We start from the raw sequence: 19,539 nt of genomic DNA on the forward strand, positions 1-19,539 counted from the left end.
CTTCGGAACTACTGTCCGTCATCTTTTGTACTTTCCTGTACGGTTCCTTAGTAGCCTTTTTGTTGTCGTTAGTCTTCTTCCCAGACCTGCAAACTCGTGCAATGTGTCCCATCTTTCCGCATTGCCTGCATATTTTGTCCTTGGACCAGCAGTCCTTCTGGTCATGGTTTGTTCTGCCGCATTGATAACATTTTGCAAATCCCCATGTCATTTCGTGGGTGCCGTATTCCTGTGGCTTTTGTTGTATTTCCGCAGCTCCCCTTGCTGCTGCTTCGTACTATACTGCCACGCTGAAAGCCTTATCTAGCGTCAGCTCTTTCTCTGGGAGTAACCTCTTCTGGGTTCCTTCACTCAGGAGTCCACAGACAAATTTGTACTGTAAGGTATCTGCCAGTCCTGCTCCGAACTGACAGTGCTTTGATAGCTTGCGTAGTTCCGTAAGGTAATCAGCATTGCTCTCATTGTTATGCTGATTTCTCCTGTGGGATTTAAATCTTTCTGCTATCAGCAGCGGTGTAGGATTTAGGTGTTCCTGTAGGATAGCAACAATTTTGGTAAAACTCTTCGCCTTCGGTTTGGCTGGAGTAATCAGGTCCCGCAATAGGCCGTACGTTCTTGCGCCCATTAAATTTAGCAATACCGATGCCTTTTTCTCATCGGCTATTTCGTTTGCCTCGCAATATACCTCGACTCTTTCCACATACGTGGTCCAGTCTTCTATTGTATTATCGAAGGCAGTGATATCGCCAGTTTTTGGCATCTTGAAAATCTAAGATGGCGCCTCCCGCGCTTTGCCTTCTTCCCCGATTTAACAAAATGGCGCCTCCCGCGCTTTTGTCTTCTCCGCTGTTGCTGGCATTTTATGCCTTGATGGCGACGCCCTATGGTCTTCGCGCACTCCCCCCCGCGCTGCTGCTAACGCTGCTCTCCGCGGTTTCCGTGGCAAACTGCAGCTCCTCGCGGCTTTTTGCGCATTTAATTTTAATTTTTTTTTTATTTCCCCGTCGTCGGAACAACCCTGCGGGACTCTTGCCTTCCTCTTCTCGGGTCTGTACGCTGCCCGGCTTCGTAGCACCGGCCGCGCCCAGTGTGCTCCACCCTCTCTCTCCTCTTCCCGACAACGCTGCTCGGCCCCGTTGCAAGCCACCCGCTCGAACTCTAGACTGCCGCAGCCCAGGAAGGGTCAGTGTACTACCTGCCACCAGCCCGATTAGCTGAAGCACCATCGACAGGATAACCAAGCCCCGCTCTCGACAGCCTCTCCTGCAAATCTTCAACTCCGCTGACTCAGAGGCGGATGCCCACGGTCGACGCCCGTTTCTACTGTTTCTTTCTTCCTTCTGGCCTCGACCTCTGATAACTTCGCTTCAGGGATGGATCCCCATGAGGTGGTGCAGATTGTAGGTAAGTTCGTATCTGCTCGTCGCCAGTATTATGTCCGTGTATAATTGAGACACGGACTGCAGGAGTTGATTATAACAAGTCTTTACTGAATGAAGACAACCTGGAAACTGAAACTACAGAAGCCTGCTAGGGCCTTTTATACAGGGGTGGTCACTGCCGGTACTGCAGTCTGAGACCAGTCATTCCCTTAAAGGTACATACACAACAGTGAGCAGCTCTGGGCACCACACCTTAGGAAGCATATATTGGCCTTGGAGGGAGTGCAGCGTAGGTTTACCAGAATGATACCCGGACTTCAGGGGTTAAATTACGAGGAGAGATTACACAGACTAGGGTTGTATTCCCTAGATTTTAGAAGGTTAAGGGGTGATTTGATCGAAGTTTTCAGGATATTATGGGGAACTGATGGGGTAGATAGAGAGAAACTATTTCCGCTGGTTGGGGAGTCTAGGACTAGGGGGCACAGTCTAAAAATTAGAGCCAGACCTTTCAGGAGAGAAATTAGGAAACACTTCTACACACACAGGGTGGTAGAAGTTTGGAACTCTCTTCCACAAACGCCAGTTAATGATAGATCAATTGTTAATTTTAAATCTGAGATTGACAGGTTTTTGTTAACCCAAGGTATTAAGGGGTATGGGGCAAAGACGGGTATATGGAGTTAGGTCGCAGATCAGCCATGATCTTTGAGTGGCGGAACAGGCTCAAAGTGCTAAATGACCTCCTTCTGTTCCTATGTTTATAGAAACATAGAAACATAGAAGATAGGAGCAGGAGTAGGCCATTCGGCCTCTCGAGCCTGCTCCGCCATTCAATAAGATCATAGCTGATCATCCAAATTCAGTACCCTGTTCCTGCCTTCTCTCCATATCCCTTGATCCCTTTAGCCTTAAGAAATATATCCAACTCCTTCTTGAATATATTTAATGAATTGGCCTCTACTGCCTTCTTTGGCAGAGAATTCCACAGGTTGAAGAAATTCCTCCTCATCTCTGTCCTAAATGGCTTACTCCTTATCCTTAGACTGTGACCCCTGGTTCTGGATTCCCTGACCATCGGGAACATCCTTCCAGCATCTAGTCTGTCTAGTCCTGTTAGAATTTTACAAGTTTCGATGAGATCCCCTCTCATTCTTCTAAACTCCAGCGAGTACAAGCCCAATCGACCCAATCTCTCCTCATACGTCATTCCTGCCATCCCAGGTATCAGCCTGGTGAATCTTCGCTGCACTCCTTCCATGGCAAGAATATCCTTCCTCAGATAAGGCGACCAAAACTGCACACAATCCTCAAGATGTGGCCTCACCAAGGCCCTGTACAACTGCAGCAAGACATCCTTGTTCCTGTACTCAAACCCTCTCGCTATGAAGGCCAACATACCATTTGCCTTCTTAACCGCCTGCTGCACCTGCATGCTTACTTTCAGCGACTGGTGCACAAGGACGCCCAGGTCTCGTTGCACTACCCCTTCTCCCAATCTATTGCCATTCAGATAATAATCTGCCTTCCTGTTTTTGCCACCAAAGTGGATAACCTTGCATTTATCCACGTTATATTGCATCTGCCATGCTTCTGCCCAATCACCCAACCTGTCCAAATCATCCTGTAGTTTCTCGGCATCCTCCTCACAGCACACACGCCCACCCAGCTTTGTGTCATCTGCAAACTTGGAAATATTTTTGTTCTAGACCCTGTCATATTACCAGCTGGTCACCCAGTCCTCACTGTATTCTAACACCCAGTGCCACCCAGTCCTCACTGTATTCTAACACCCAGTGCCACCCAGTCTCCACTGTATTCTAACACCCAGTGTCACCCAGTCCTCACTGTATTCTAACACCCAGTGTCACCTAGTCCTCACTGTATTCTAACACCCAGTGTCACCCAGTCTCCACTGTATTCTAACACCCAGTGCCACCCAGTCTCCACTGTATTCTAACACCCAGTGTCACCCAGTCCTCACTGTATTCTAACACCCAGTGCCACCCAGTCCCCACTGTATTCTAACACCCAGTGCCACCCATTCCCCACTGTATTGTAACACCCAGTGCCACCCAGTCCCCACTGTATTCTAACACCCAGTCACACCCAGTCCCCACTGTATTCTAACACCCAGTGCCACCCAGTCTCCACTGTATTCTAACACCCAGTGTCACCCAGTCTCCACTGTATTCTAACACCCAGTGCCACCCAGTCCCCACTGTATTCTAACACCCGTGTCACCCAGTCCCCACTATATTCTAACACCGTGTCACCCAGCCCCCACTGTATTCTAACACCCAGTGTCACCCAGTCCCCACTATATTCTAACACCCTCAGCCATCCCAGTAACAAGCTGTTTGACCCAGTGCCCATCAGAAGAGAAAACAAGAGCATGCCATTCAGCCAATCCATTCTACACTTATCATAGCCTCTACTCACCCATTTGATCTTTTTCCACAGCCCACGTACACTCTACTCCACCATGGACACTACCCCACCCATTTAATCTCCTACGGGAAAGTCTCCCAAATATATTCAAGTGAAATTGCTGGGTATCTATCCAATCCCACACCTTCTCTGTTCGACCTCAGCTGGCTGCCCTCTGCAGAGCCCCGCCCTCCGCAGCACCCTCTGTGTACCAGATTGGAACTCGGGTTATGGAGGTGAGAGGGGCAGTTTCTGGGGAGACGCTGGCACTCGGGCTACAGCAGGGATATATCAAGGCCCAATGTGAATCCAGGTACTGCTCAATTAATTAAAAGAAAAAGAAAAGAAAGACCGGCATTTATATAGCGCCTTTCACGACCATCGGATGCCTCAAGGTGCTTTACAGCCAATGAAGTGCTTTTTTTGAAGGGTAGTCACTGTTGTAATGTAGGAAACACAGCAGCCTATTTGCGCACGCCAGCAATGTGACAATGACCAAACACTCTGCTTCAGTGCTGTTGAATGAGAGATAAACATTGGCCAGGACACCGGGGAGAACGCCCCTGCTCTGCTTCCAAATAGTTTCATCAAAACTTTTACATTTACCTTAGAGGGCAGACCTGGCCTCGGGTTTAACGTCCCATCCACAAGACGGCAGCTCCAACAGTGCAGCACTCCCTCGGCACTGCACTGGAGCGTCAGCCTGGATTTTTGCGCTGACGTCTCTGGAGTGGGACTTGAACCCACAACCTGACTCAGAGGCGAGAGTGCGATCAACTGAGCTGCGGCTGGCACTAACCCTTAAGGCACCAGTTATTTCTGCCTCTTTGAGCACATGCTGCTGATCCTATTGTGGGTTTATCTCCCTGTCAATTTATGGGTTGACACCATATTCATGAAATGGAGGTTGAATATTTAGGAAGTGTACCTAAAAATGAAGTGCCAACCTGGGTAAGCTGCATGCTAAAAAGCAGAAGCAGCATTCTATAGACAGAGCTAAGCGATCCCACAATCAACAGATCAGAACAAAGCTCCGCAGTCCTGCCACATCCAGTCGCGAATGATGGTGGACCATTAAACAACTAACGGGAGGAGGAGGCTCCATAAATATCCCCATCCTCAATGATGGTGAAGCCCAGCACGTGAGTGCAAAAGACAAGGCTGAAGCATTTGCAACCATCTTCAGCCAGAAGTGCAGAGTGGATGATACATATCGGCCGACTCCTGAGGTCCCCACCACCACAGAAGCCAGTCTTCAGCCAATTCGATTCACTCAACGTGAGATCAAGGAACGGCTGAGCGCACTGGATACAGCAAAGGCTATGGGCCCCGACAACATCCCGGCTATCGTGCTGAAGACTTGTGCTCCAGAACTAGCCGCACCTCTAGCCAAGCTGTTCCAGTACAGCTACAACACTGGCATCTATCTGACAATGTGTAAAACTGCCCAGGTATGTCCTGTCCACAAAAAGCAGGACAAATCCAATCCAGCCAATCACCGCCCCATCAGTCTACTCTCAATCATCAGCAAAGTGATGGAAGGTGTCATCGACGGTGCTGTCAAGTGGCACATGCTCACCAATAATCTGCTCACTGATGCCCAGTTTGGGTTCCGCCAAAACCACACTGCCCCCGACCTCATTACAGCCTTGGTCCAAACATGGACAAAGGAGCTGAATTCCAGAGGTGAGGTGACAGTGACTGCCCTTGACATCAAGGCAGCATTTGTCTGAGTGTGGCATCAGGGAGCCCTAGTAAAACTGAAGTCAATGGGAATCGGGGGGAAAACGCTCCACTGGCTGGAGGCATACCTAACACAAAGGAAGATGGTTGTGGTTGTTAAAGGCCAATCATCATAGTCCCAAGACATCGCTGCAGGAGTTCCTCAGGGCAGTGTTCTAGGCCCAACCATCTTCAGCTGCTTCATCAGTGAACTTCCCTCCAACATAAGGTCAGAAATGGGGATGTTCGCTGATGACTGCACAGTGTTCAGTGCCATTCACAACTCCTCAGATAATGAAGCAGTCCATGCCCACATGCAATAAGACCTGGACGACGTTCAGGCTTGGGCTGATAAGTGGCAGGTAACATTCGCACTACATAAGTGTCAGGCAATGACTATCTCCAATAAGCGAGAGTCTAACCATCTCGTCATGACATTCAATGACATTACCATCGCCGAATCCCCCACCATCAATATCCTGGGGGTCACCATTGACCAGAAACTTAACTGGACCAGCCACATAAATACTGTGGCAACAAGAGCAGGTCAGAAGCTAGGTATTCTGCGGCGAGTGTCTCACCTCCTGACTTCCCAAAGCCTTTCCACCATCTACAAGGCACGAGTGAGGAGTGTGATGGAATACTCTCCACTTGCCTGGATGACTGCAGCTCCAACAACACTCAAGAAGTTCGACACCATCCAGGACAAAGCTGCCCGCTTGATTGGCACCCCATCCACCACCTTAAACATTCACTCCCTCCACCACCAGCGTACCGTGGCTGCAGTGTGTACCATCTACAAGATGCACTGCAGCAACTCGCCAAGGCTTCTTCGGCAGCACCTCCCAAACCCGCGACCGCTACCACCTAGAAAGACAAGGGCAGCAGGTGCATGGGAACACCACCACCTCCAAGTTCTCCTCCAAGTCACACACCATCCTGACTTAGAAGTATATCGCCGATCCTTCATTGTCGCTGGGTCAAAATCCTGGAACTCCCTCCCTAACAGCACTGTGGGAGCACCTTCACCACATGGACTGCAGCGGTTCAAGAAGGCGGCTCACCACCACCTTCTCAAGGGCAATTAGGGATGGGCAATAAATGCTGGCCTTGCCCATAAAAACGTATATTAAAAAAAAAGTTCTTACAGAAAGCATTGGGGTGAAGGCTGTCACTACCCGTGAAACTCTGCCTTGTGGGGATAAGGATAGAAAACTCAGAAGAAAAGTACAAGAAAATTAATTTAAGGGGAAGCTAGATTAGTACATGAGGGAGAAAGGAATAGCAGGACATGCTGATAGGGTTAGAAGAAGAGGGGTGGGAGAACGCTCGTGTGGGCCAGTTGGGCCGAATGGCCTGTTTCTATGCTGTAAATTCTATGTAAAATGACTATCTATTATACTAACATCCGTTGTTTTTAGTTTATGTCATGATTGTGACACTCAGTCCATTGAAATCAGTGCTTAATACTGTAGCTACCTCAGTCCATTGATCCTGTAAGTCGCACAGTTAACCAGTACCATCTGTAGTTCCTGCCTGCTCCAGAGGTGGTGCTGTCAGCTCACTCAGCCTGTTCCAACAAACACATTTCATCGAATTAACCCTGATCACGGGCTTGGGGGTCTCACGACTTTGTTTTTAATTCCACAGGGAAAACTTGCAGAGGCTTCAGGCCGACTTTGCTCAGATGATAATTGCGTCCCTGGAGAAGAGGAAAGTGTCAGGATACCAGGCAGTGACTGAAGAGGGGAGCAGCAATGACTGGGAACTCGAGTACCTGCAGCTTAACTCCACAGACATACTCAGCACGTACCTGTAACCCTTAACAACGAGGGATCTGTTGCCAGGAGAGCTCTGGAACTGGGGTTCAGTCCCGTCCGGATGTATCATTCTTGCAGATGGTCACTCTGAACTTTTAAGGAGCAGGAGCGCTTAAAAATTATTTTCAGATTTCTGTTGTTGAGTCTTTATGCTATTCAAGGTGAAAAAGTCTATGCTGGGCAGTGGAGCGCCTCCTCTAACTTTGGTATCAGGTGCTCCCAGGTCAGGTACAGCGGGGACAGGGTGCAGAGTCCACCTCCCTTTCCACTGCATCATTAACCAGCTCCAGGTCAGGCGTAGCACAAGAGAGGTGCAGTGTAAATTTCCCTCGACACTCACGGTGTTAGCTGAGCTTAGTTGGAAGCACTCTCAGCGTGAGGAGGCCTTGAGCACACCCTCTATGGCTGACACCTCTGTGCAGTACTGAGGGAGTGCTACACTGTCGGAGGTGCCGTCTTTCAAACGAGCCATTAACTCGAGGCACTCGTCTGCCTGCTCAACTGGACAGAAAGATCCCATGCCATTTTTTGAAGAAGAGCAGGGGAGCTCTCCCATCGGTGTAAGGAATGTGGACAAGCGATAAAGTTGCATTCAAGGGGCCTTTGTTCATCAGGTATGGCCATTACTTCTGACGAAAGGTCATCGACCTGAAACGTTAACTCTGTTTCTCTCTCCACAGATGCTGCCTGACCTGCTGAGTATTTCCAGCCTTTTCGGTTTTTATTTGAGCTCTCCCAGTGTCCTGGCCGTCATTCCCACCTTGGCCAACACCACCAAACACAGCTGAATTTATCATTTGCTCTTGATGGGATCTTGCTGTGTGTAATTGGCTTCCGTGTTTGCCGATAAAACAACAGTGACTGCACGTCCAAACTATTTCGCTAGCTGTAAAACATTTTGGGATGTCCTGAGGGAGAGAAAGGCCTTACATTAATGAAATCAACCACCTCCAGGTCAGGTATAACACGAGTTAGAGGCAGTGTACGTCTCTCTCTTTCTACACTGCCACATTAAACTCCTCCAGGTCATTTATAGCATTAGTTGGAGGAAGTGTCAGGCTCTCTGTACATAGCCTCATGAACCACCTTCAGGTCAGGTGTAGCATTAGCTAGATGAAGAGTAAATCTCCTTCTATCCTGCCTTGATGATGCGCCCCAGCCACAATCTCAGAAAAAAACCTTTCCTGCAGCATTTCCTCCTGTGGAATTTCCGTTCCCTCCTCGTGGCTTCTCCATGAGATTCTTAGTTTGCGCAGAATTCGCAGCGGTTCAGCCCTGTAGACTCATGCCTCAAACTCCTCTCCCGTTGGACTTTTAGACCCGGCTGGTTTAACACCTTCTTGCGGTTGTTCGACCCGCGTACTCCCGCTGAGCCCCCAGCTTGGCGTGGCCCCAATCTCAGCAGGGCATCTAAGTGAAGGTGCGCGTGGGGGGGGGGGGCGGGGAGAAAGGGAGATGATCGTCCTTCTTGGCAAGGAAGGAAAATTGGCCGCGGGCTCAACCCACCCCAGTCCGGCACACACTGATTGGCCCGTCACAGAGCTGCTTTGCAAGAATCGTGTGAGCAAATGTGTAAGGAAAGGGTTAAATGGATTTCTTTTCATATTCATTTCTTGATATCAACTTTTAGCTTTTTATGTGAATTTCTGTTAGCGCTGTTCAGTTAGTCAGTGGAAATTAAGAGTTATGACACTGAACACGCAGATACAGTCTATAGTCGAGAAGAGATTCAGCAGAGGCTGATTGGATCCAAAATTGGCTTGGTGGCAGGAGGCAGAGGGTGATGGCCGAAGGTTGTTTTTGTGACTGGAAGCCCGTGTTCAGTGGTGTACCGCAGGGATCGGTGCTGGGTCCCTTGTTGTTTGTAGTGTACATTAATGATTTAGATATGACTGTAGGAGGTATGATCAGTAAGTTTGCAGATGACACGAAAATTGGTGGAGTGGTAAATAGCGAGGAGGGAAGCCTCAGGCTACAGGACGATATAGACGGGTTGGTCAGATGGGCAGAACAGTAGCAAATGGAATTTAACCCTGAAAAGTGTGAGGTGATGCATTTTGGGAGGACTAACAAGACAAGGGAATACACAATGAATGGTAGGACCCCAGGAAGGACAGAGGATCAGAGGGACCTTGGTGTGCATGTACATAGATCCCTGAAGGCAGCAGGACAGGTAGATAAGGTGGTTAAAAAGGCATATAGGATACTTGCCTTCATTAGCCGAGGCATAGAATATAAAAGCAGGGAGGTTATGATGGAGCTGTACAAAACGCTAAGTTAGGCCACAGCTGGAATACCGTGTGCCGTTCTGGTCGCCACACTATAGGAAGGATGTGATTACATTGGAGAGGGTGCAGAGGAGATTTACCAGGATGTTACCTGGGCTGGAGCACTTCAGCTATGAAGAGAGACTGGACAGGCTGGGGTTGTTTTCCTTGGAGCAGAGAAGGCTGAGGGGGGACCTGATTGAGGTGTACAAAATTATGAGGGGCATAGATAGGGTAGATAGAAAGGAACTTTTCCCCTTAGTAGAGGGGTCAATAACCAGGGGGCATAGTTTCAAGGTAAGGGGCAGGAAGTTTAGAGGGGATTTGAGGAAAATCTTTTTCACCCAGAGGGTGGTTGGAATCTGGGACTCACTGCCTGAAAGGGTGGTAGAGGCAGGAACACTCACAACATTCAAGAAGCATTTAGATGAGCACTTGAAACGCCATAGCATACAAGGCTACGGACCAAGTGTTGGAAAATGGGATTAGAATAGACAGGGCTTGATGGCTGGCGCAGACACGCTGGGCCGAAGGGCCTCTTTCTGTGCTGTATGACTCTATGAGAGGCGAACTGACTTCCTTTGTTACAGAATGTCGTCTTCTAGCCCCACTGATCTGTCAACGCTGGAGGGAAACATTAGATCGGTGCCTTCTTTCTGGCAATTAAATGTCCTCCCAGTATACATGTTTTCACCGTCAATTTGAGAAGTTATAGCTTCAATAGCTAAGGATATTAACTCTTACAAGGACATGTCAGTGTAATGAATGTGGACAAGTGATAACGCTGCATACAAGGGGCCTTTGTTCATTAATCTCTCTGTACCTGTCTCCAGTGGAATGATTTGATCGACAGTTCAGTCAAGGTTTGGGGAGTTGTACTGGTTATTGATCAGGGAACAGTTAATTGAATGAGGTAATCCTCTGGAACAAGTGAATTCTCATGTAGCAGGATTGGGAAAAGGGTATAAAAGAGTGGGTGTTCGGAAAGATACCCAAGAGTTTGATGAGGCCAGAAAATTGCGGAGCAGAGAACAGGATGGAGATGGTGGAAAACACACCAAGTACGGTGGAAAACGACAAAGACAGCAGAGGGCAGCACGGGTCGAGGGCAGAGTCGAGCCATAATACGGCTCGAGGCGGGAGCGGGGTGCGGTGTAAGTGTAAGTACTCCAATGAAAGACGGGGAGTCGGACTTCTCGGAGAGCAGAAGGGGGCAAGACAAGGAGAGGGTGCAAGAGGCAGGAGCCTTAAAGGGGCAGCAGGACGGGAGTGGCGAGACAAAGATGCCAGAAGGGAGCAAGATAGGTGCGCCATTGTCCCAGAGAGAGAAGAAACGGGGAGCAAGGGTCAGCGGTGGAGATGAGGCCGAAGGGAGTGGGGCTGTTGGAGAAACCGTGATAGCAGGAAGACTCTCTAAGGAAGATTATGTATCTGACGGGGAGCAGGGACGGGAGGTTACAGAAGAGCTCGAGAGTGAGGAGTCAGAGGGGGACAGAGACATGGAAGTGGGGGGTGGGGTGGCATCATGTGGAAAGGGAAAGGTTAGTGAGGGGCAGAAGGAGGGAGAAGGGGGAGCTCCTCGGCCCAAACCTAATGTAAGGAAGAGGCTGAAACTGCAGAGAAGGTTCAAACAGGAGGTGAAAAAGATCCGGAGGCTGCAGGAGAAAGCAACAGCTGCCCGAAAAGTTGGGAAGGAGGATGAGAGGGGGGAAAGGGCCGGAGATTAATGATGGGGGATTATCAGGCACACTTCCCTTATTCGGAGCCATGATTACTGATCAATTTTTAAAGTACAATAGATTGGTATATGTTATGGGAGACAAATTAAACTTCAGGTTTTGATGTTAATATGTGGTGGAGGAATGGCTGTGCAGAGCGGCGGAATGGATTTGTATGATACAATGGAATGATCACGATGTTGTAAATGTTGTTAATGTTCAATAAATAATATATATATAAAAAAAGTGGGTAGCACTCTCACTACTGAGTCAGAAGGTTGTGGGTTCAAGTCCCACTCCAGGGACTTTAGCACAAAAATCTAGACTGACACTCCCAGTGCAGTGCTGAGGGAGTGCTGCACTGTCAGAGGTGCCGTCTTTCGGATGAGACGTTAAACCGAGGCCCCGTCTGCTCTCTCAGGTGGATGTAAAAGATCCCATGGCACTATTTTAAAGAAGAGCAGGGGAGTTATCCTCAGTGTCCTGGCCAATATTTATCCCTAAATCAACATCATTAAAAAACAGATTATCTGGTCATTATCACATTGCTGTTTGTGGGAGCTTGCTGTGCGCAAATTGGCTACCGCGTTTCCTACATTACAACAGTGACTACACTTCAAGAAGTACTTAATTGGCTATAAAGCGCTTTAGGACGTCTGGTGCTCGTGAAAGGCGCTATACAAATGCAAGTCTTTTTCTTTTAATTTGATTCATTCCACGTGATATCAAGAAACGGCTGAGTGCACTGGATCCAGCAAAGGCTGTGGGCCCCAACAACATCCTGGCTGTCGTGCTGAAGACTTGTGCTCCAGAACTAGCCGCGCCTCTAGCCAAGCTGTTCCAGTACAGCTATAACACTGGCATCTATCCGACAATGTGTAAAACTGCCCAGGTATGTCCTGTCCACAAAAAGCAGGACAAATCCAATCCGGCCAATTACCGTCCCATCAGTCTACTCTCAATCATTAGCAATGTGATGGAAAGTGTCATCGACAGTGCTATCAAGCGGCACTTACCAATAACCTGCTCACTGATGCCCAGTTTGGGTTCCGCGAAAACCACTCTGCTCCCGACCTCATTACAGCCTTGGTCCAAACATGGATAAAAGAGCTGAATTCCAGAGGTGAGCTGAGAGTGCCTGCCCTTGACATCAAGGCAGCATTTGACCGAGTGTGGCATCAAGGCGTCCTAGTAAAACTGAAGTCAATGGGAATCGGGGAAAATGCTCCACTGGCTGGAGTCATACCTAGCACAAAGGAAGATGGTTGTGGTGGTTGGAAGTCAATCATCACAGCCCCGGGACATCGCTGCAGGAGTTCCTCAGGGCAGTGTCCTAGGCCCAACCATCTTCAGCTGCTTCATCAAAGTCCTTCCCTCCAACATAAGGTCAGAAATGGGGATGTTCGCTGATGACTGCACAGTGCTCAGTGCCATTCACAACTCCTCAGATAATGAAGCAGTCCATGCCCGCATGCAGCAAGACTTGGACGACGTTCAGGCTTGGGCTGTTAAGTGGCAGGTAACATTCGCCCCACAGAAGTGCCAGGCAATGACTATCTCCAACAAGTGAGAGCCTAACCACCGGCATTACCATCGCTGAATCCCCCACCATCAACACCCTGGGGGTCACCATTGACCAGAAACAATTGGACCAGTCACATAAATACTGAGGCAACAAGAGCAGGTCAGAGGCTGGGAATTCTGCGGCGAGTGTCTCACCTCCTGACTCCCCAAAGCCTTTCCACCATCTACAAGGCACAAGTCAGGAGTGAGATGGAATACTCTCCACTTGCCTGGATGAGTGCAGCTCCAACAACACTCAAGAAGCTCGACACCATCTAAGACAAAGCAGCCCGCTTGATTGGCACCCCATCCACCACCTTAAACATTCACTCCCTCCACCACCAGCGTACCGTGGCTGCAGTGTGTACCATCCACAAGATGCCCTGCAGCAACTCGCCAAGGCTTCTTCGACAGCACCTCCCGAACACGCGACCTCTACCACCTGGAAGGGCAGCAGGCGCATGGGAACACCACCACCTCCAAGTTCCCCTCCAAGTCACACACCATCCTGACTTAGTATATCGCTGATCCTTCATCGTCGCTGGGTCAAAATCCTGGAACTCCCTCCCTAACAGCACTGTGGGAGTACCCTCACCACACAGACTGCAGCGGTTCAAGAAGGCGGCTCACCACCACTTTCTCAAGGGCAATTAAAGATAGGCAATAAATGCTGGTCTTGCCAACGACGCCCACATCCCGTGAATGAATAAAAAAAATTAATTGATCAGTACCCGGACTTACATTGGGCCTTGATATATCAGCTGAAGATCTCCATTCCCTGATCTAGCCCGAGTGCCAGCATCTGCGCAGGAACTGCCCCTCTCACCTCCATAACCCGAGCTCCAATCTGGTACACAGAGGGTGCTGCGGAGGGCGGGGCTCTGCAGAGGGCAGCCAGCTGAGGTCGAACAGAGAAGGTGTGGGATTGGATAGATACCCAGCAATTTCACTTGAATATATTTGGGAGACATTCCCGCAGGAGATTAAATGGGTGGGGTAGTGTCCATGGTGGAGTAGAGTGTACGTGGGCCATGGAAAGAGATCAAATGGGTGAGTCGGGGCGAGCATAGAGTAGAACATAAGAACATAAGAAATAAAAGCAGGAGTCGGCCATACAGTCCCTCGAGTCAGCTCCGCCGTTCAATAAGGTCATGACTGATCTCCATGTCCTTTTATTCAGTTGTAATTTCTGTTGCTTCTTATCAATTTTTCATTTCCTTCAAAGAAAGTGTTTTATTTCAACAACAACTTGCAGTGACGTAGCGCCCTTAATGTAGTAAAAGGTCCCAAGCTTCTTCACAGGACCGTTAACAGACAAGATTTGACACCGAGCCGCATAAGGAGCTACTAGGACAGTTGACCAAAAGCTTGGTTAAAGAGGTAGGTTTTATAGAGCACCGTAAAGGAGGAGAGAGAGGTAGTGAGGCGGTGATATTTAGGGAGGGACTTCCAGAGCTTAGGGCCGAGGCAGCTGAAGACACGGCCGTTGATGAAACGAAGGAAAAAAGAAAAAAGACTTGTATTTACCTAGCGACTTCCATGACCACTGGACATCCCAAAGCGCTTTACAGCCAATGAAGCACTTTTTGAAGTGTCGCCACTGTTGTAATGTAGGAAACGCGGCAGCCAATTTGTGCACAGCAAGCTCCCACAAACAGCAATGAGATAATGACCAGATAATCTGTTTTAGTGATGTTGGTTGAGGGATAAATATTGGCCACAGGACACCGGGGAGAACTCCCCTGCTCTTCTTTGAAATAGAGCCATGGGATTGTTTGCCATGGCATCAGGCCAAACATGGGCACGGAAACCTCATGCTGATTACCACCTACCGCCCTCCAGTCAATGTCCATCACCAAAGGTGGCTCGGTACCACCACTACTGACCGAGCTGGCCAAGTTGCCAGACTGGGCCTGTGGCAGGTGGTGAGAGAACCAACATGAGGGAAAACCTAATTGACCAAAGCACCAACTCACCAAGGTTTCTTCGGCAGCACCTCCCAAACCTGTGACCTCGAAGGACAAGGGTAGCAGGCGCATGGGAACACCACCAGCTCCATCTTCTATATCAAGTCACACACCATCCTGACTTGGAAATATATCGCCGTTCCTTCATCATCACTGGGTCGAAATGCTGGAACTCCCTCCCTAACAGCACTGTGGGAGCACCTTCACCACACGGACTGCAGCGATTCAAGAAGGCAGCTCACCACCACCTTCTCAAGGGCTATTAGGGATGGGCAATAAATGCTGACTTTGCCAGCGACACCCACATCCCGTGAATGAATAAAAAAATTGGAGGAAATTTCTGCTCATACAATACTGGATGTCAAATAAATCAGAGACAGTAGCGGGGTCGTGAGAGGTGCTGGTGAGGTACAGCTGGGTATCGTCAGTGTGCATGTGGAATCTGAAATTGTATTTTCAGCTGATGTTGCCAAGGGGCAGCATGTAGATGAGAAATAGGAGGGGGCCAAGGATAGATCCTTGGGGGACTCCAGAGGTAACAGTGCGGGAGCGGGAAAAGAAACCATTGCAGGTGATTCTCTGGCTACGATTGGCTGGATAAGAGTGGAACCAGGCGAGTGCAGTCCCACCCAGCTGGATGACGGAGGAGAGGCGTTGTAGCATGATGGTGTGGTCAACCATACTGAAGACAAGTTGAGAAGGTTGAAGAGGGATAGTTTACGATGGTCACAGACACATAGGATGTTATTTGTGACTTTGATAAGAGCCTTTTCTGTACTGCGGCGGGGCGGAAATCTAATTGGAGGGATTCAAACATGGAGTTGAGGGAAAGATGGGCATAGATTTGGGAGGTGACAGCAAGTTCAAGGACCTTGGATGAAAAGGGAGGTTGGAGATGGGGCGGTAGTTTGCAAAGACAGAGGCGAAAAAAGTGGATTTTTTGAGGAGATGGCGGCCGATTTGAAGGGGAGGGGGAGAATACCTGAGGAGAAGGAACCATTTAAATATCAGCTAACATGAGGTCAGGAAGGAAAGTTGGGTGGTGAAGCGCCACGGGATGTTTTACTATGTTAAAGGTGCTATATAAATGCAGGTTGTTGTAGATGGCTCTGGTATGGTGCTAGCAGCAGATATGATGGGTGAAAATAGATTCCATCTGTGCTTCACTTCCTAAGACTGAAAATGTGAGGATGATGTCACATTTCGGAGCGGTCAGTTGCCCTCAGGCGGGTTTCATTGTGTATTCAGCGCCAGTGGCCTAATGGATAAGGCATTGGCGTCCTAAGCCAGGGGTTGTGGGTTTGAGTCCCATCTGGGGTGAAGTGCTTTTAAAGATTGACACAACGGTGGTTTAGGCGGGGCAGGTGGTGGAAGGAGCACTTAACAACGTGAAAAATTGCCCAGAATACTTCAAACTTGTAGTTTGGGCTGAAATGCAGCCACTATTAGAGGCTGGAGAAATTAAACAATGGAAGAGAGGAGATTTGGGGGAGGGATGGCGTCATATGCCCAAGGATCTAGTTTAGAGCGCGGGAGGTGCCAGCCCAGGAACCATCTTCAATTTCCTTCGAGGAAAGATTTTTTTATTTCATTGAGTTACCATGAAAATGTGACTCATCAATTGAGCTCATTCAAAATTCTGCTGCCTGTATCCTAACTCGCACCAAGTCCGGTTCACCCGTCACCCTGTGCTCACTAACCCACACTGACTCCCAGTCCAGCAACGCTTCGATTTTAAAATTCTCATCCTTGTGTTCCAATCCCTCCATGGCCTCGCACCTCGCTGTCTCTGTAACCTTCTCCAGCCCGACAATAATCCAAGATCTCTGCGCTTCTCCAATTCTGGCCTCTCTCACATCCCCTATTGTAATCGCTCCACCATTGGCGGCCGTGTCTTCAGCTGCACCTTGTCCAGTTTACAGCCCATCGCTGCTGTTACCTGCTGAGTCTGTGTCAGTCCCACTGGTTTATTTTGCTGATGTCTGGGTCCTGACCAGAAATTCCCTCTCCTGGGTCAACGTCCATTTCTCCACCGTTTCTGGATCTTATGGTGGCCTCCAACTTCACCACCGCTTTCTGCCCCACGGCAATTCTCCACATTTCCACGGAAATATCTCACGGTAACTCTGCCCTCACAAACCCCTACAGAATGCCCATCCACTTGTGAACCTGGTCCTCACCATCCATGAGTTTACTGTGGATGGTCACATTTACATCACGGACTTGACGGAGACTTGGCTCTCAGGTGATGACACCGTCCTCCTTAATGCTCCCTCCCCGCCCGGCTGAACCTTCCACCACTTGCCCTGCCTAAACCGCCGTTGTGTCAATCTTTAAAAAAGCATCACCCCAAGATGGGACTTAAACCCACAATCCCTGGTTTAGGAGGCCAGTGCCTTACTCATTAGGCAGTGGGGCTTCATGGACAATGCAACCGACCTGAGGGCAATTGACCGCTCCGAAATATGACACCTGGCTCACATTTTCACTGTCTCACCGTTAAGCACAGATGGAAGCTATTTCCACCCATCATATCTGTCACTGCTCGCGCCATACCAGAGCCATCTAAACAACTACTTGCATTGGTATAGCGCCTTTAGCATAGTAACACAGGAGCGACTGTCAAACAAAATTTGTCACCAAGCCACATAAGGAGCTATTAGGACAGGTGACCAAAAGCTTGGTTAAAGAGTTAGGTTTTACAGAGCATCTTAAAGGAGGAGAGGGCGGTAGAGAGGCGGAGATATTTAGGGGAGGAATTCCAGAGCTTGGGGCCCAGGCAGTTGAAAGCACGGCCGCCAATGGTGGAGCGATGGAAATAGGGGATGTGATAGAATTGGAGAAGCGCAGAGATCTTGGATTATTGTAGGGCTGGAGAAGGTTACAGAGACAGTGAGGGGCGAGGCCATGGAGGGATTGGAACACAAGGATGAGAATTTTAAAATCGAAGCGTTGCTGGACTGGGAGTCAGTGTGGGTCAGTGAGCACAGGGTGACGGGTGAACCGGACTTGGTGCGAGTTAGGATACGGGCAGCAGAATTTTGGATGAGCTCAATTGATGAGTCCTATTTTCATGGTGTTTCCTCATTTAACGGAAGAAATAAAATTACTAAATGGAAGAAAAAGCTTTAATTCACTGAAATAAATGACTTGACACGAAAAGCACCAAAGTGATGAGTAACACAAAGGAGCACAATTGTAGTATAAGTAGAATCAGTGAGTAGAACTGAAGAATGAAAACATCGCAACACAAGAGAAAGCATTAACTCAGAATTAATTCAAAACAAATCAATAAACTGAAAGAATAAAATGAGTGAATGAAAGTAAAAACGTTAACTCAATGAAATAAATCACTTTCCTTGAAGAAAATTCAAGTTGTCTCCTGGGCTGGCAGCTCCCTCGGGAGCTCCCTCGCTCTGTGACTCTATCCTTGGCCATCCGATGCCATCCTTCACCATTTCTCCCCAATCTCCTCTCTTCCATTGTTTAATTTCCCCAGCCTCTGATAGTGGCTGCATTTTAGCCCAAACTACAAGTTTAAAGTATCCTGGGCCCACTGCCCATTCTGGGCAATTTTCCACTTTGTAATTTGTAACTTCCACCACTTGCCCCGCCTAAACCACCATAGTGTCAATCTTTAAAAACACATCACCCCAGATAGGACTCAAACCCACAATCCCTGGCTTAGAAGGCCAATGCCTTATCCATTAGACCACTAGGGCTAAACACACAATGTAACCCGCCTGAGGGCAACTGACCACTCTGAAAGTGACATCGGCCTCACATTTTCAGTCTTAGTAGGTGAAGCACAGATGAATCTATTTCCACCCATCGTATCTGCCGCTAGCACCATACCAGAGCCATCTACAACAACCTGCATTTATATAGCACCTTTAACATAGTAAAACGTCCCATGGCGCTTTACCACCCAACTTTCCTTCCTGACTGATGTGCCTCAATAATCCCGAGACTCGATGTTAGCGAAACAAAACAAGGCTTTTATTAACTTAGAAGTGGAGAGAGGTATCTTCCCTGGAGGTCTGCAGTACTGGCTGTGAGGCCAGACTGAGCTGGCTTACATAGAGGCCAGGTATGGGCGGAGCCCTACACACAACACATTCCATACATTCCAATACACAATACAATGGTGAGGAGAAACCTGAAACCAACCAAAGTCACAAGCAATACAATGCTAAGGGGGAACCTGAAACCAACCACAGTCACAGGCAGTGATGAATGGAATATTTCATCACATTCACCCCTTCTATAGATTTAGTCTGTTCGGGGGCTTGGTAGTCCTCTGCGACCGACGTGGCTGTTGTGGTGTCGCGGGTGTCGGCTGGGTGTCCCCGGTGGCCTCCTGGGTCTCTGCCGGGGGTGCCGCCAGGGTTGTTGAAGGGGTAGTTGGTGGGGGTGCCGTTGGTCGATGTTCTTCCGGGGGTGATGAAAGAGTAGTGGGTGGGTAAGAGTTGCTGTGGTCGTTGTTGCTGCTATTGCCATGGTTGCTGTCGTTACTGGCTGGGGCGACGTCTTTTATTGACACGGTGTCCTCCCTTCCGTCGGCGTGCCGGACATACGCGTATTGGGGGTTGGCGTGGAGTAGGTGCACTGGCTCCATGAGAGCGTCCGTCTTATGGCCCCTCACATGCCTTCGCACGAATACCGGACCC

General features: G+C 49.0%; 1 protein-coding gene across 1 annotated transcript in view; it reads left to right on the top strand.

Moving 5' to 3' along the window:
* Nucleotides 1-8,773, top strand: part of LOC147098791 (guanylyl cyclase C-like) — a 248,285-nt gene extending 239,512 nt beyond the window's left edge. The window contains exon 27 of the mRNA XM_085969476.1: nt 7,185-8,773. Within this exon, the coding sequence (XP_085825602.1) occupies nt 7,185-7,353 (169 nt within the window). The 3' untranslated portion in view covers nt 7,354-8,773. The remainder of the gene's footprint in view (nt 1-7,184) is intronic.
* The last annotated feature ends 10,766 nt before the right edge of the window (nt 8,774-19,539 follow it).

Source organism: Somniosus microcephalus, chromosome 28 (genome assembly GCF_052327205.1).
Source record: "Somniosus microcephalus isolate GS21.2 chromosome 28, FLI_Smic_1.0, whole genome shotgun sequence".
Lineage (NCBI taxonomy): Eukaryota > Metazoa > Chordata > Chondrichthyes > Squaliformes > Somniosidae > Somniosus > Somniosus microcephalus.